Source organism: Temnothorax americanus, unplaced genomic scaffold, assembly GCF_048541705.1.
Source record: "Temnothorax americanus isolate GAGA-0224 unplaced genomic scaffold, ASM4854170v1 Scaffold142, whole genome shotgun sequence".
Classification (NCBI taxonomy): Eukaryota; Metazoa; Arthropoda; class Insecta; order Hymenoptera; family Formicidae; genus Temnothorax; species Temnothorax americanus.
This window is the reverse complement of record NW_027509278.1, coordinates 1-16,956: the sequence shown is the minus strand read 5'-3', so window position 1 is coordinate 16,956 and position 16,956 is coordinate 1. Positions and strand designations below refer to the sequence as shown.

Below are 16,956 nucleotides of genomic sequence, written 5' to 3'. Positions count from 1 at the left end.
TAAAACATGTTACGACATTCTAATTTAATATAAATTTTTAAAATTAACTTTTTATTTAGCTGAAGTAAGATAAGTTAATGTAATCTCTAAATGCAATATTTACTATTTTTTGTTTATGTGATTTTTAACGTAATTAAATTATTTTTATAAATTATTTAAGTTTAACTTATAATTTATAGTGTTAAAAAATATTAACTTACCTAATTGTATAAATATTAATTGTGTACACATTATATTATATTTGTTGTATCTATAAAAGCAAACTCATAAAGAAGTATTATATGTTTGCGCTTTAGAATTGATTATGTAGATGTGAAAGATATGTAATAATATTATAATAATTTATGGTAAGTTCAGGTATAACAGCAAAGTTTATATATTTTATATAAAAAGTACATGTTTTTGTTCATAAACATATGTATATATTTTATTTTTTAATATCTAGAAAAAATACATGACATTTATATTATTTAAAAATACATTTGTCGTATAAAACGTGTGTATGTGTATGTGGCACGCGCGCGTGCGCGCGTGTATGATGTGTATGGAATACAAACTATTATACAACGTGACATTTACAAAATATTATTTAAAATTGCTAATAAAAAACAATTAATATGTGTATTTCAATAAAATACAAAGTTTATAACATATATACTTACGTTTTTTATTTTTTAAGATCGTATTTCAATTATTATTGCGAAAAAAAAAGTAACACATTTAGTTTAAATAATATAAAAATTTAAAGTTTTACAATCATTACAGTATAATAAACTTAACGTATGTTACATGTAAAGCATAAATTAATATGGACGCTCAATATACCTAAATCGTTAATATATATCTACTTACACTTTGGCAAAAATGACTATTCAGCTTTTATTTTGTTTCCCCACAGTCCCACCAATGATATGACAAATCTGAATAAAAAAAAAAAAATAATATATCTTGTAAAAAATATTCTTATTTCTATCTTACCGCTATATATTACAATAAGCGTTTTTTATTTCCATATATCTTACCTCCACTGTGATATTAAAAATAATCTTACATCTATCTTATCGCTACACGTGTACAAATTACAAATTATTTATGATAAAAACTGTATCATGCAAGAAAGAAACCAAAATTAAAGATGTAAAATATTCCACATTTTTCTATTGCTTTGACCAACCCCTTTACGTGCCTTATTATGTTGTATTAGTGCGTAATAAATGCGCATGCGAAAAAATAATTTAACAAGAAAATTTGAGGGAAAGTTGGGACGTGGAGTTTCAAAGTTAATATCTTTTACTAAAAAAAGTAAATAAACACCAATATTTTTTTATAACAATTACTTTCAAAATTTTTAATAAATATTTCATCTAATTTATGTATGTATGAACAAAATTGATTACTTGGAATATTCAAAGCTCCAAAAAGTTCTCCATTCTCAGTTCCATAATCACGAAATGAACAATATAAAGTAGTGTTATCTAAAACTTGAGTAGTTTCATTTACATAATCTGTACACGCTTCACACGAATGTGTATTGCTAAACATCTTTTTATTAAATAGCCGCAAACGTATTTAAATGCATTTGTTCTGGCAGGTCCATAGAACGATAATCGTGTGTTGGAACATCTAAAATTTTACATGAAGTATATAGGTGATGTATTAAAGTCAGATTATGTAGAGTGAAGATTTAATGTTTCCATAAGATTTAACATTTCATCGGAATCTGGAGCACAATTTTTCGTATCACAATGTTGTAATAATTTAACACCAAATAGTTTTTTAAAAACGCGTGAAAACTGTATAGGAGTTGGATTTACAGAACTACCACCTGCACCTTGTTGCCGAACAGAACCAAAAAAATTTTCGAGGCAATCCGTATTTATTTTACGAGTTTGTAGATATGGAAAATTAAAAGTCTTCAATATGTCCCATAATTGTATAATACTATTAATAGTGATCTGCCAGCAAAGCATTTAATCTTTACAATTTTACTTTTATTATTAATAGCTGTAATATTTTTTAAGAAATTCAACGTTTCTTGTAAAAATTTCAATTGTTTCGTGCTTCCGACAAAAACTTCTCTATATTCTTTTGGACTGATCATAAAAGATAAATTTAATATATCAAACAATTTATCGAAACGATCAATAAATTCTACTGTCCCAATTGCTTCAGATGGAAGATAACCTACAGACATTAGCGTGCACATACCGGCAGCTACATGATTACTTAAAACTTGTACGGCGTACTTAACTTTCATTTTCAAAAAATTATTGGGTTCAATATATGAATGGGAGATAATTTAGGAGCTGCCTTAATCCATTGTTTAGTATCTTTTGAATAAAATTGAACAATATAAGACCATGATGCAAATTTATCATTAAATTTTAAATTATACTTTAATAAATTATTACGCGTTGCTTTGATTAAATGGGGAGTATCAAAAATATATAATATATTTTGTTCATCAACAACAAACATTGAATTTTTAGTTGATATTCCTAATTCGCGAGATAATTGCAAGAAGTTGGAACCCATGTCCGTAATTAACGCATGCACAGTAGCACCACATTCTTTTAATTTTCTTATTGCATCAAAAATAATAGTTTTTATTGTATCGCTTGTACAAGTAGTCGCTACAAAACAATAACAAAGTGGAACTTTCCAGTTGCCTGCTATACTTCGTGCCATAATAACAAATGCATTCTTTGCAGATATTGGTAATTTATTATCACCAACATCTTGGAATCCTATTATTTCGTCTCGTGAAACTGTGAAACATCGTAAAATAAATGAGATTTTAAACTCATTTCATCTATGCACAGTACACAATGTCGCTCGATAAGTGGTAATGAATTTTATTTTATTTTTAAAGCCTCAAAGACTTTTATATTAAGACCAGGAAGAATATTCCAATTATACGTGAAAGATTGTAAAGTACGCACGGAAGGTAATGTAAAAATTTTTCTTAATTTTTTATAATTTCGCGGACTTAAAAAGTACATTGATAAAGCAAAATTTTTAAAATCATTATTGTATCGTATGCCACGTTTGTCTCTTGTTTGCGCGTCTACTTGTACTGACAGTAACATACTAAATTTGTCCGGTAACCACTTATTTCCTAATGTTCTTAAAGTTTCTAATTCTTTATTCTTTTGTACCTCATCTTCTCTATATGGTGATTCTTTAGTGGTGATACTTTTTTCCACTTTCTTTCGAAGACGTCGCTGTTTTTGCTGGAGATCTTTGTTTTTTAATCTCATTTTCTCTATGGTTTTGCACAACCGTTTCTTTGTAGGGCTGTCCTTTTTCTTGGATGTCATCGTTGCTTTCGATATCATTGTTTTGACAGGTATACTGGATGTGCTTCTAAATTAACACAAAAATCATTAAAAATAGAAAAATAAAAAAATTGAACAAAAAAGTATGCATAAAGTTCTATTTTAATTATAAAATAAAGAACAATAAGTATATAAAAACACAATAAGTAATAATAAAAAAGTAATTTTAAAAATAATATAGGCATGTAAAGGTAAAATTTCATGAGCAGTGAAAAGCAGCAGCAGATTGTATTGATTGGCTACAAAATAGAGAAGTTGTAGAAACTCGAGAACTTCTCTATTTTGTAGCCAATCAGTACGATCTGCTGCTGCTTTTCACTGCTCATGAAATTTCACCTTAAGACAATGAAAGATATATGAATTTTTTGTTGGCCTACATCTACGTATACTATATATTACTATAGTACTCTCCTAACAAAGAATACTTATATTATGTTAAAATGTAAAAGTAGTATATATAAGCAGTTAGATAAGTAGTTTGCACTTGTTGTCTATTTTTCTCTTAATAGTTTTTTAATAACTTGATAATAATTTGATAATAATTATTATACTAAATGTACATTTTTATTTTACTAAATTTTTATAAATTTATATATAATATTTATAAATAGAAAAGTATAGAAATGGGATAATATATAGCAATACATGTAAAAACTTACGCTTTCATAATTTCAACATCCATTGTAATTTCCTCTTCTATGTTGTCAGTATCCATTTCAATTTCCTCTTTTATGTTGTTTCCTTTTTCTTTTTCTATAACAGAATTTGCTTGCTCTTGTATATCTTCCGTTATTGTGTCCTTTTCTGCTTCTGCATTTCTATTTCACTGCAAAAAAATTTTAAGTTACATAATTTACTATATTAATACAAAATCAATAATACATGATGTTTGAAAATAATATTTTTAAGATGTCATTATATATGTTCTTATTTTGAACATGTGTGCTGACTGGATATGTTTGTATGAAATATTATTACATTTTAAAACAACCAAAAAGAAACTGCAATGAAATTGATAGCAATCTAAAACATAATTATATAACCTACATTGTTTTAAAACATGATGCTACATCTTCTCCAAATCTTGTGGGTATGGCATCAGGATGAAGAAGAATTCTTCTTTTATTAATCCTAAACCATTTCTCCTCAAAATGCAAAGAGCATAATCGGCAATTTCTATACGAATATTCAAATCCTTTTTCTTTTAAATCTAGTCTTCCACTTGCTTGTACCCATTGCAACCATCTGTTATTACAATGTATTAAACATTATAAATTTATGTAAAAAAATATAACGTAAATAGAAAAACTAAAAATACTGTTATAAAATAAAATGAAAAACCTGTCATGTTCTTTTGGAAATCTAAATACATGTCTTCCTTCCAATTGAAGATTTCCAGGATATCCTGTTATTGAACAGGTTTTAGTTTTTTTTGCACTCATTTCCTTACTACTTCTGTTTTCTTCTGCATCTGAAACAGAGCTAAGATCAAAGTGTTTTCTGCAAGAGAATTGAAAATCTGAACAATATAATATATGTACAGATCTACAATTCTCTTTAAGGATAAATGTCACTTCCTTTCTTGCTTTCCCTTCACTTCACTTCACATCCCGTTCCGACGTGCCGCTCCGCTACGATATCCGGGGACTCGCAGAAAACAAGTCCTGGCACCGCAAAGAAGCAGTGCCGGGGGTTGCGTGAGAGCCAAGAGATAGTGGACACGGCATTTCACTTAATGATAACTCGTCCTCCTTGGCCGCAGGGGGAAGTGATCCGCGCAGTTCCTTGGGCTTGGGCCTAACAAACCCATGGTATTAACCCGAGTTCCCGACACCGCGGACATACACACACAACTACACATACTCGCGTCAGTGCAATTTGAAGAAAGACACGCCTCACGGCTCATACTTGCGTCAGTGCAATTGAAAATATACTTGCGACAAGAGGTTCGTCCTGGCCGTATTTGAGCTGTATAGCTCTCTGACCATTCACAGAAGAAGAAGAAGAAGAAGAAGAACTCGTCCTCCTTCCTCCACCGCGCCACGAAGATGGAGAGAAAGGATCATGGACACCGCGCCAGGACAAACCCTTCTTTCTTATTCTTGTGCTTGTGCATCTGCGCTTCTCCGCTGCTGCATTATCACCGATTTAATCTCGCCGGCGCCTGGGTCGTGAAGGAACGTATGATTCCTATGTCCAGTGTTTTATATATTTTCTTTCAGCGCATATCATACGATAGTTGCAAAAGTTTTTGAAATGCTTCTTGCTTTTGCGCTTCGGATAAACGACGAATTCGGGATCCCAGCAAATTTAAAAACAAGTCGACGTCAGGCTGAAGTGGCGGCGGTAAAACAATGTCATCATTGTTGGAAGCATCGCAGAAAGCATTAGCAATTCTCTCAATGGCACTTTTTTCTTTGAGATTGCTTGATCTTTTTGCTGAAATATAATAAAGAATAATAATTATAATATATCTATATGTAAGAAAAATATAATGTTATATATAATGTAATTAATGTTATATACCTGATCGAATATTCGTAGTTACTTCTAATGACTGGTCCGATTCCTCTAATGTATCTGCACTTTTGGAAATGTTTGATGCTGTGCTGAAATGTAATTATAAATAATTATAAACATATGTGTAACCTATAATAAAAAAAACATCTGTAAACCCTGTTTTTAATTTCATGATTCTTTAATTATCTAACATTTAGAACGATATTGATACAATTATTGCATATTAGTATTGTATGTACATTTACTTTAAAAAATTTGTTATTAAAATTTATGTAATACATATGTGTCCTTTTAATAAACACAAAAACCAAACTTAATCCCAACTGCACCCTCATTTTGTAACATCAAGTTGTAGAATTTTTATACGAAGCAAATATTGTTAAAAACGAGTGTAGGTATTACAGACAGCTTTAGGATCACCTTAAGTGTTAAAAAAAAGAGGTACTATTGCAACAGCATATTCTTGAGACTAAATAAAGTATCAAAAAGTCTTGTAGCACTTATGTTTCCCTTCGACAAACCATTATCGAGATATCGCGTAAGCTAAATATTGAAAAAGTTAACAAATTTTCCTTGAATATCTCAAAAAGTATTAAACAAAAGACGAAAATTGTGCAAACTAATTATAGTAGTAAACAATAATACAAAAAAAAATAGGTTTTTTTTATTTGAAAAATTTGACTTGGCCTTATTGGGCCCAACACGGGCCCCGGACCCAAAATAAGAAGATCGTTTGTTGGCCCCCTCTGAACCCTCCAACTTTTTTATTTGAAACATTTTTCCAATAAACCAATATTTCCTGAGATAATTGGCACACGAAATTAAAACTCACCCTTGACACATTTTTAAAGCAGGTTATACATTGCATTCTGTGTATGTATATGTACGTTACGTGCCGTCGCTGCTATCATAGAATTTTTAGATTAATTTTTCGAAACTTCAAGATAATTTTCTCAATAAATAATTACGATATTATATCTCTCTTTAATATAATGATATTATATAATAATAATTTAATATAATTGTTAGATCTTTTGTCACATATTATCCGTGTTGCATACAGGGGTATTTCCAATAATCAACTTTTGAAATTGTACAGCAACGATAATACAATAATAAATAATAAAGATTTTATCGATGATAATCATTATGAGCGCTGTTGTTTCTTAAAATATAAATAGAATATGCATAAATCACTTTAATATTACTAATGCTATGTAATTTTTTGGTATATATATATATATATATATATATATATATATATATATATATTATGTAATAAGTTTTTTTTTAATATGATGTTAAATGTATGATATGATGATAAATGTGTACGTGTAAAAAAAATATATTAAATATATAACATTTAAAGGGCAGAGTGATTTTAATAAACATATAATCAAGCATATGTACTTACTATAGTCGACTTCTAAAATTGTGCAGCAATGATAAGGAAACAATAATAAAGATTATTTTTATAGATAATAATCATTATACTGTACATCCTTTGATACAAATAGAACATAAATCACTTTACTATTATTATTAATATTATATAATCTTTTAACATTATGTATATTTTTTGTATATAAAAGTTTTTGTATATAAAATGTGATATTAAATTTATGATGCTATTATACCTAAATGTATGATATTAAAGAAAGGGAACAGTGATTTTTTAATAAACATGTAATCAAGTATATGTACGTACTTATTTAATCATATTACAGAAAAAGCGATTCTCACTTCCGATCTACATTACATATTTCTGTGTTTCTTTTTTCGTTTATACTCCGCTATCCTTTTCAGGTTTCCTTAAGCATATACAAAGTATTTACAATATGTTTAATATATTTTCATTTCTTTCGATTCCTCAAATTTCGAGTTGGTAGCGTCACGGCGGGTTCAACTTCCGCAAACGATTCGTTTTCAAGGAACAGCTTCTTCCTGCGAGTGCGTCTTTTCTCGGTTGACGTTTCCGGTGGTGGCAAAGCGGTATTTCTTGTGTTGCGCTTTGATTCAGATCCAGACAACTCTATAACCGGTATATTATCCTGTTTAGATAAGACCGTCTTCTTTCCTCGCCGTTTCGGTTGACGTTGAGCTGAAACTTCCTCCTCTGATGTGCTGTCGTAATCATTCTTGTCCTTCGCATTAATTTCGTACTTGTGCAATCTGTCTTGAAGTACTTTTATACGATTCTGCAACTTCTTGTAATCATCTTTATTCGGCGTTGGTGTAAGTTGCCGACGGAATAGTTCTTGGTACCTCATCACCTCCCTTTTCTGCATATCCAACTCTTCCTGCTGGTTTTTAACCAAAGCTTCGTACTTGGTTACTGTTTCGTCTCGATTCTTCATAAACGCATCCATCTCGCGTTCCTTCTGCGTCAAGTTGGTTCTCAGTTCGTCGTTTAGATTTCGTAACCGTTCATTATCAACTTGTCGCTCCTTCGCGTTCTGTTCGAGCAAATTAAATAGCTTCGCATTTCTCTCAGAATTCTCTAAACGTATTTTCAATTCTTTTAAATGCTGCTCCTTTTGGAAAATCGTCTCTTTCGTCTGTGTCAATTCGTTTATAGCGCTCTTTAACTCTGCTTCCATCATATCGTCATTCTTCTCGGCATTTTCACTTTTCTGTATCATACGTTTCAGTTCTTTTTGTAAGGCCGCTATTTCAGTATCTTTTTCCTGTTCCTTGAAAGTTGTTTCTTCCAATCGACTCTCAAATTCCAACAATTTCTTATTATTCTCGTCGAGCGCTTTTTGTATACAGTTTTTCTCCATTTGACACGTTTCCAAATTTGTGTTTAATTGATCAATGTCATGTTTCAGCCTCTCTATAGTTTCCAGATTAACTTCCAATTGCGATATCTTTTCTGTATATTCATCTAACTGATCGGCACTTATATTATTTGTATCATTATCTTCTTTTTTTATTGAAACGAGTTCTGATTTGCGTATATTTGTCTCTTCTTCTTGTTTACATTTTAATATATAATTATTTAACTCTTTTTGAGTCGTCTCCAGTTTCTTCAAATACTGTTGAGCATTATTATTTGCAATTGAGAGATCCTTTTCCAATCGATCAATTTCACATTCATAGTTTGCAATCTTTTGTTTGGAAGTTGCATTGGAGTTCAACAGAGTCTCTTCTATTTCTCGTTTCTCTTCCGTAGTCAGTGCTAATTGCTTTTTAAGTACCTCCGCAGAATTCTTATATTCATTAACAATAGTTTTGTTCGAGTAATTTTCTTCTTTTAAAGTCTGCAGTGTCTCTTCCATATTATTTAATTCTTCTGTTAACTTCTTAACTTGCAAACATTTCTGTTCGTATTGCATTTGAATGTCATGAAGTTGTATGGTCAATGAGTCCAATTGCAACTTTGAATTGTCATCCGCAATCTCATCAGTCTGAACAGCTTCTTCTTTTAACAGCGACATTTTGTTACTAGTATCTTCTAACGTGGTTATTGTTACACTAGTCTGAGTACTCTTTTCCAACTTGTTTTTAGTATCGTTGTGATCCTTATTATTTGTTATATCCACTTGACAACCTGTATCCACTAATATCTGTTCAGGAAGTGTCTCTTCTGTAGGATTCAAATTATTCGAATCAATTTCTTTAGTTTCATCAACAGATACTTTTGCATTTTCCATTCTTTCTTTCGTATTTTCTTTAATCATACTTAAATCTTCCGATATTTCATCAGTAATCAGTTCTTCTTTTATAATAATCTCATATTCATTTTGAATAGATGTTTTTGAGGTTGGTTTGTTTTCATAATATTTAATTAACGTTAATTTTTCATTCTTTAATTTATCAATTTCTTCTTGCAACTGGAGGATTTTATCTTCATTTTGGTATTCTAGTTTTTCTTCTAGAAGCTCTACTATTCTCGTCTTTTCCATTAAACAAACATTAGCTTGTTCAAGATGTAATTCTAAATCTTCAATTTTTTCTTCATTTTGTACTATAATTTTTGCTTGCTCATCAATGCAAAGTTCCTTCTGTCTTAAATCAGACGTAATTGTAATATACTCTTCTTTTGCTTCATTGAGAATTTCTTTTAGCTTCTTGATTTGTTCCTCTTTAGCGAGTAACTGTGATGTCATTTCCTTTATATAAATATTACCATTTTGAGTAGAGCAGATATCTTTTTGAGCAGTTTCTAGAAGACTTTTCGCTACTTTCAAGTCCTCCTTTGACAATCCCAACTCAAAAGAAGCTTTGTTCTTTTCTACAATTAAGGTTTCATTCGTTACTTTCAGTTCAGTTAATGTTTGCTTCAAAGTTTCATTCTTCTCCCTCAATTGTGTATTTTCTTTAATTACTTCTTTAATAGTTAAGTTAAGATTGTCATCGTCTTCATCGCTATCATCACTGCAATCGCTGCGTCTTTTTCTCTTCCTATGCAATTGATTCAACTTTCCCTTGTAAAATTCCTCAACTTGTTTCACAGTCCATTCGAGTTGGGTCTCGTGTTGGGTTTCAACATCATTTATACGCCGTTTCCAATCCATTTCAAGCTCGTTTATCATCGCAATATATTTCTCGGCCATTTCATGTCGGCTTTGAAGATCTTGAATTAAAGATGAATTCTTTAAAAGAGCAATCTCCTTTTTCAATCTTTCGTTCTCATTTGCAAGATCCATATATTCTTCCGAAGTAATGTATTCGGAATCATTCTCTTCCACGCTATCTGTAGGTTGCCAATCCACACTTTCCAATTCTGTGGTATCCCAATCGGTCACCGTTTGTATACTCTGCGTGACTATTTGCGAAAACCTTGATTTCGACTTCTTCTGTATTCGCTTCTTTCTTTCTATAATAATTTTTTTTGCGATAGCAGCAAAATTTAGAACATTCTGGGTCTCTACATAAAGATTCGGCAGTGGATTAACATTAACTATCAAGGCCAGATGCTCCTTCCCTGATAACGCTCGTTGGAACAATCTGGTTAATTTCGATTCTCTGAATGGTCCTACAGTATCTGCCTTCGTTCTTGTCAATTGTCCTTCGTGAATAGATTTCAAACATCTGCTTAATACCAGCAAACTAGTATTAATATTTTGCGCTTCTTTCAATCGGTCCCCGATATTCAATGTCTTTTTTAAACGTTCCGAGCCCGCCAAATCGCAAAAGGAAAACCTATATAAACATCCAATTTCTTAATTAGAATTCTGATAATGTAGAGAAATTAATGTAATAAGTTTTAGCTTCTTCCTCATAATTATATAAAGCAAATAAATATAAATTGTTCAACTTCAATATCTTAGCGAAAAAAATAACCACAGAAAGAGAATATATCATAAAGTGATATATAAAATGTTAAAGAGGGATCAAGAGAAAAATACGTACGTGCTCACTTCAACTGTATCTGGTAAATTTTCTGCATAATATTTTAACAATATAATTGTGAATATACAATGAGACCTTGAACTTTTTGCATTTAACGCAGTTGCGGCTATTTTTAAATTATATTGCCCTGCCATAAAAATTTGGTAAGCTTCTGCCGCCGAATTAACATAAATAGTCTTTAAACCTCTGATAAATGCTCTGCCATTAGAATCCGCTCCCAATTTTAAAGGTATTCTCTTTTTCTGGCATTCATTTGACAACAAATCGTATACAATTTCATTATAGATTTCAGCAAATGAAACCCAAACTGAGTAATGAGCGTCATAGCATTGACTGGGACGAATTGATTCCTCTTGTAACAATTTTTGCATTTCCTTGTAAGTATTCATGTACTGATGTTTATCCACGGAACTGAATGTTAGCAATTTAGTTTTTGTTTCAAGCTCCTGCGCACGTTCAAGTGCGTTAAGATTGACCACATCACTATAATGCAAAGGTTTATAAAATGGATTTGGTCTTGTTGTAATATTGTTAAACACAAATTCCAGTGCACGTGGTATAAGTCCAGGTGAAGTAGCAGTCCCTTGTAAAGTATATGACTTTCCAGAATTTGTAGTACCTACAAAAATTAAGTTATTGCCACTAAACATTTTATACGTATATGTGTGTATTTTAATAAGTTTCTAAATATTATAGATTTTTAATAATATTTGATAATGTTCTAAAAATAGATAGTGTTGAAAATATAGCAGATAATCTGTGTCATCAGCATATCAATTAAAGATTTTTGAGAAAATTATAGAAATTCTGTAGTATGGTGCCTTATAATCATTTTATAGTAGTTGCTAGTTAATTTTTTATTAATCGTTAAGTTTCACATTGGAGCAGTTTTTGGATATAAAAAGATCTAAAGAGTTTGATATATTTTTGAACCATTGACAATTTACAAGATTTATTTGACTATAAATAGTTACATAAGATATAAATTTCAGATTATGTGTTTCTTTGCAACAAAGTTTCTTTGAAATTTATCTTGGAGAGAATAAATTATATAGAACACCTGTTATAGAGAAGTAGAGGTAATATAGAAAATTATCAATATCTCAATAAATATTAATGTTAGAATGTATGTTTATAGGCAATTTTGCTTGTCGAAATAAATAATATAAAATCTTGTTCTTAATTCTCTTTTTTTAAATATCCTGTATTATAGAATATTTCTTACCATATGTCATTATAGTACAATTTTGTCCAGCCAAGAAATCGATCATTTGCTGCTGTACCGTTTGCTCAAATAACTCCAACTGAGTGGTCTCTGGCCCAAATGTTTGGGAAAAAGTAAATTTTCGGCCCTTTACAGTCTCATTACTTTTGGATTGTTTGGAACTCCCATTATTATCCAATATTGGTAGCTTCGTGAGCAAAGTTGTGGAATTTATGATTTTGTAAGCCTCTTGCTGCTCCTCTGTCAACTTCAGCTTCTTTGGGAATGGTTTGAGTCTAAGGTACACCTTGATAGTTTGTAAGGTCTGCGATTCGGAATGTTCGGAAACGTTTTCATTGGCAAAATTATCTTCCTCTACTTCATACAATGAAAGCAAATTCTTTTTTGTATCCTTTGAGGGAAACGGTCTCTGGCTGTATGCCAAAATACTAGGATCTCTACCAAACAAATATGACATTTCTTCTCGTGGATTTTCTGATGGACGAATCGAATCCAGTGTATTCTCCATCTATATCAATTTAAAGTAATATATAAATATATAATTATATATATATATATATATATATATATATATATATAAAATTTAGCAATATACTGACAGTCCAATTCATATAAATATACTTACAGTACATTGCAAAATATTATAGAGTAATTGATAAATACAAAGTAGATCATTATTCACACAAAGCAAACATACATGTCAGTTGTATAAAAGCGCTAACTTTGCTGTTAAATTTTTTTTCGAATATTCCATTTTCACGCTTGGAAATAAATAAATGCAAATTTTAACAGCCTAATGTGATAAGTGCAACATAACTCCTGTTCACCGTGATTTAATTCACAAGAATACGAATTAATCACTCATTATCATTTATATGCATATAAGATACATAATCACTCATATTCTTATAGAAATTTACATGTAATTTAAAAGTTTTCAAGTTTGATCTTGAATTTAAAGCGTTGTTTACAAGCTACCTTCTCGAAAACATACCTTGTTAGATCAGTTAAGAAACCCTCTCTATGTTAAAAGAACGCACAAGTAATATGTATGTCGCCAAGTATGCGAACCGAGCGATTAACATGAAAAGGAGATGGATATAAAATAAACGAAGCCAACATTTACTTTCGCACGTCTACTGTATACCCGTTCGCGACAAACCACGACAAACCGTCATTTAATTCTGAATTCCGTTTGGAGTGATGCCGTCGCCGGATTGGTAGTCGATTTACCGACACCGACATCGCCGATTGGTTCGATCGTAGCGACGTCATTAGAGGCATATGGGTTGCGTTCCAAAATCTGGGTAACTAAAATCTATAGTTTACGTCACGTAGTACATACACTGTAGCATTTTAGTTACCCAGAGTGAATTTTGTAGCGTTTTTTCTTGGCTGCACTATCGCCCTGCACTGCCCTGCACTACCCAATAGCGTTGCATTAATGTTGCACTAGTGTTGCACTAGTGGGCAATAGTGCAGCCAAGAAAAAACGCTATTGGAACGCAACCCTGGACACACGAATCGACGGAAGACGTAAGACGTAAAATCGTAAGGAAATCCACTAATCAGAGTCGACTATTCCCCTCTTCTTCCCTCTTAAAGAGGGGAATAGTCGACTCTGATTGGTGGATTTCTTTACAATTTACGTCTTACGTCTTCCGTCGATTCGTGTGCGAAGGCCTTCACAGGGGCAATTTTTCACCAACCACGGTTAACTTAGGACCGGTTTCACCCTAGGTTTCACCAACGTGATTTAAGGGGATGCTAAAGCTAAGGCCGAACTTCCTCGACGTCGGTAATGTCAACTCTGTCAACTAAAAGCAAAGGCCGAACTGATATTGGAGACCTCGCGTGGTGACAACACGAAACTCCGGTTTCAGTGTTACCAACTAATTTCAGGTTCTATGAAATGGTGTATGTCCGTACACGTACACACACCACTGAATTGCTCACACGGACGCACGGTGGAGAGACATATGCTATAGACGCGGCAACGCCGCGCGGCGTTGCCGCGTCTTGGATTCTTTAGCAATACGGCCTGAACCTGAAAATGCTTTCTGGCCGTCCGCGTAGCAGAAGGCAGTAACGTATCAAGGCTGATAAGCACCCGCTTTTTATAAATTACATATATTCTTATGCACACATGCGTATATATATATAATATCTATCTAATTATTATGTGTATGTTTATAATTGTCTGATGACAAATAATAACAGTAGCACAATTGAGAATGTGAATTAGTATACATAGTATATATTGACGCGGGTACTTATTAGGCTTGGCAATTTACTGCATCTCTTGCACCTCAAATAATTTTTTTCTTGTAATGTAAATGAATGATGTAAAACTATTTCAAAGGATCTATCGATCCATTCTTGATGGGGTAAAACAATAACTTCTATAACACAAATGCAATAAATATTAAATTTATATAGTATTGATTTATTACACTCAGTCTCTTAGCATCAGAGTAGAGCGGGTAAAGCAGCTGATGAACAGTATAGATAACAAACTGAATAAAAATCTTAATTATTATAACATAATGATATTAAGAATTAAGATTTTTATTCAGTTTGTTAATTATCTATAACTGCATAACGTGTGCAGTTTACGCCGAAGCGGCTGTTTTAACGCGAGCGATATGTTTCGTCGACGGATGATTAGCTATAAATTATGATTGTATACAGAATACTGGATATTTGCGTAAAGTATCGTTGCCTCGCGAATAAAGTCGAAGGACCGTCGGGAAGAGGAAACTCGCGGTGCTTTCATTTCCCTTCCGAGTGCGCTTTTCAATCTTTTATCCGTTTTCGCCCTCGTCTTCGTTTCCATTGTTAGTATGCGACAGCCGTTACTGCACTCCATGAAGAGTATCATTGCTTTGTCGAATAATACATAAGCAAAAGAGATGTTTTTCCTTGTGCTTAGAAATCCAAACAGATTTGATTTCGAGAATCATAAAGAAATTGTATTGTGTTACTTTCTTTCCATCGCGGCGAGTACCTAATCGTTTTTATACATTTATAGTTTACAAGTATACAGAGTACTTGAAAAGAAAGAAAAAAGGTGATCGTCGCGTTTTTTTTTTCACAGAGACGGGCAAACGTGTAACTGTGTTCACGTTGCCCGACTAAATCAAACTCGGATGCTACTAAGTATTTAGTTTTTATCCATCGGGACTTTAGGGTGCCGCGAATGCTGATATCAAGAATAATTATAATTTATCTTAGTGGAGTACGTACATCTTTACGGCTTAGAAACGAAGACGATGACGAACGCTTCCGTTCTTGTCCCAAAATTGTTTTCGTTTTCTTTTGTAGCGAACGTTTCGAGGAATTTGCTTACGACGGTTCGTTAGCGGTAATTAACGATCTGTACAAAATTACCTTTTTTAAAAAAAAGGTAAAGAAAGGCGCCAAGTACACGCATAGTAGTGTATATGTTGTTACCTCGAAAAAAAAAAACAGTGGTAGTATTATACCTTAAAAAAATCTAAGTAACAAGTGGTAGACGAAATCTTTGTATCTTGAAAAATCTCGAAAAAAACCTAAACAGTGGTATCTTCACCTAAAAAAAAACAAAGTAGTAGTATTATACCTCGAAAAAACCTAAGTAACAAGTGGTGGACGTAAGCTTTGTATCTCCAAAAATCTCATCACAAAACCACCTGGACACGAAAACTAGGGAGCGCACTAGTGGCCCTTGTCATCGGCAACCTGGGATTAACCTAGACATCGAATTCAAGACGATTACACCTGGACACCGAAAATATGAAGCGCATTATCTGGATCCCGTACGGCAACCTGGGACCGTGGACATCGAATTCAAGATATTAATACACGTAGACACCAAAAACTACGGAGCGCACTATGTGGACCTCGTCATCGGCCCCTGGGACACGTAGACATCGAATTCAACGTTTATTACACCTGGACACCGAAACTACGAAGCGCACGTGTGGACCTCGTCATCGGCAACCTGGGACACGTGGACATCGAATTCAAGGTATTAATACACGTAGACACCGAAAACTACGGAGCGCACTATGTGGACCTCGTCATCGGCAACCTGGGACCCCTAGACATCGAATTCAACTACATTACACCTGGACACCGAAAACTACGAAGCGCACTGTGTGGACCTCGTCATCGGCAACCTGGGACACGTGGACATCGAATTCAACGTATTATTACACCTGGACACCGAAAACTATGAAGCGCACTGTGTGGACCTCGTCATCGGCACCTGGACACGTGGACATCGAATTCAAGGTATTATACACCGTAGACACCGAAAACTACGGAGCGCACTTGTGGCCCTCGTCATCGGCAACCTGGACACTGACATCGAATTCAAGTAATACACTACACCAAAAAAACTACGAAGCGCACTATTGGACCCGTCATCGGAAACCCTTTGGACACGGGGACATCGAATTCAATATTAATACCGGAACACCAAACAAAAGCGCACTTGGACCTTCTGGGAAAACCCGGGACACTAAAAAAACA

At 32.7% G+C, this 16,956-nt stretch overlaps 3 protein-coding genes and 1 long non-coding RNA gene across 6 annotated transcripts in view; 1 reads left to right on the top strand and 3 right to left on the bottom strand.

Annotated features, from left to right (window-relative positions):
* LOC143894811 (uncharacterized) overlaps nt 1-14,882 on the top strand; it is a 98,735-nt gene extending 83,853 nt beyond the window's left edge. Inside the window, exon 2 of the long non-coding RNA XR_013256168.1 lies at nt 14,203-14,882. This is a non-coding gene — a long non-coding RNA (uncharacterized LOC143894811). The remainder of the gene's footprint in view (nt 1-14,202) is intronic.
* LOC143894800 (uncharacterized) lies at nt 215-4,518 on the bottom strand. 2 transcript variants are annotated; one of them, XM_077401431.1, is made up of 4 exons: nt 4,386-4,518; nt 3,998-4,164; nt 3,159-3,366; nt 215-920 (listed from the first exon to the last, which is right to left on the bottom strand). In XM_077401431.1, the coding sequence occupies exons 2-4, from the start codon at nt 4,051-4,053 to the stop codon at nt 873-875; spliced, it is 312 nt and encodes a 103-aa protein (XP_077257557.1). In that variant the 5' UTR covers nt 4,054-4,164; nt 4,386-4,518; the 3' UTR covers nt 215-872. The 2 variants fall into 2 exon arrangements, with proteins under 2 accessions (XP_077257557.1, XP_077257556.1); XM_077401430.1 differs by having other exon boundaries at nt 215-3,366.
* LOC143894801 (uncharacterized) lies at nt 4,590-7,060 on the bottom strand. The gene is made up of 3 exons (XM_077401432.1): nt 6,691-7,060; nt 5,865-5,947; nt 4,590-5,777 (listed from the first exon to the last, which is right to left on the bottom strand). Exons 1-3 carry the CDS (start codon nt 6,699-6,701, stop codon nt 5,557-5,559), a joined length of 315 nt encoding a protein of 104 aa, XP_077257558.1. The 5' UTR covers nt 6,702-7,060; the 3' UTR covers nt 4,590-5,556.
* LOC143894802 (uncharacterized) lies at nt 7,549-13,962 on the bottom strand. 2 transcript variants are annotated; one of them, XM_077401433.1, is made up of 4 exons: nt 13,614-13,962; nt 12,442-12,949; nt 11,217-11,835; nt 7,549-11,006 (listed from the first exon to the last, which is right to left on the bottom strand). In XM_077401433.1, the coding sequence occupies exons 1-4, from the start codon at nt 13,617-13,619 to the stop codon at nt 7,712-7,714; spliced, it is 4,428 nt and encodes a 1,475-aa protein (XP_077257559.1). In that variant the 5' UTR covers nt 13,620-13,962; the 3' UTR covers nt 7,549-7,711. The 2 variants fall into 2 exon arrangements, with proteins under 2 accessions (XP_077257559.1, XP_077257560.1); XM_077401434.1 differs by lacking the exon at nt 13,614-13,962 and adding an exon at nt 13,436-13,607.
* Nucleotides 14,883-16,956: the final 2,074 nt, after the last annotated feature.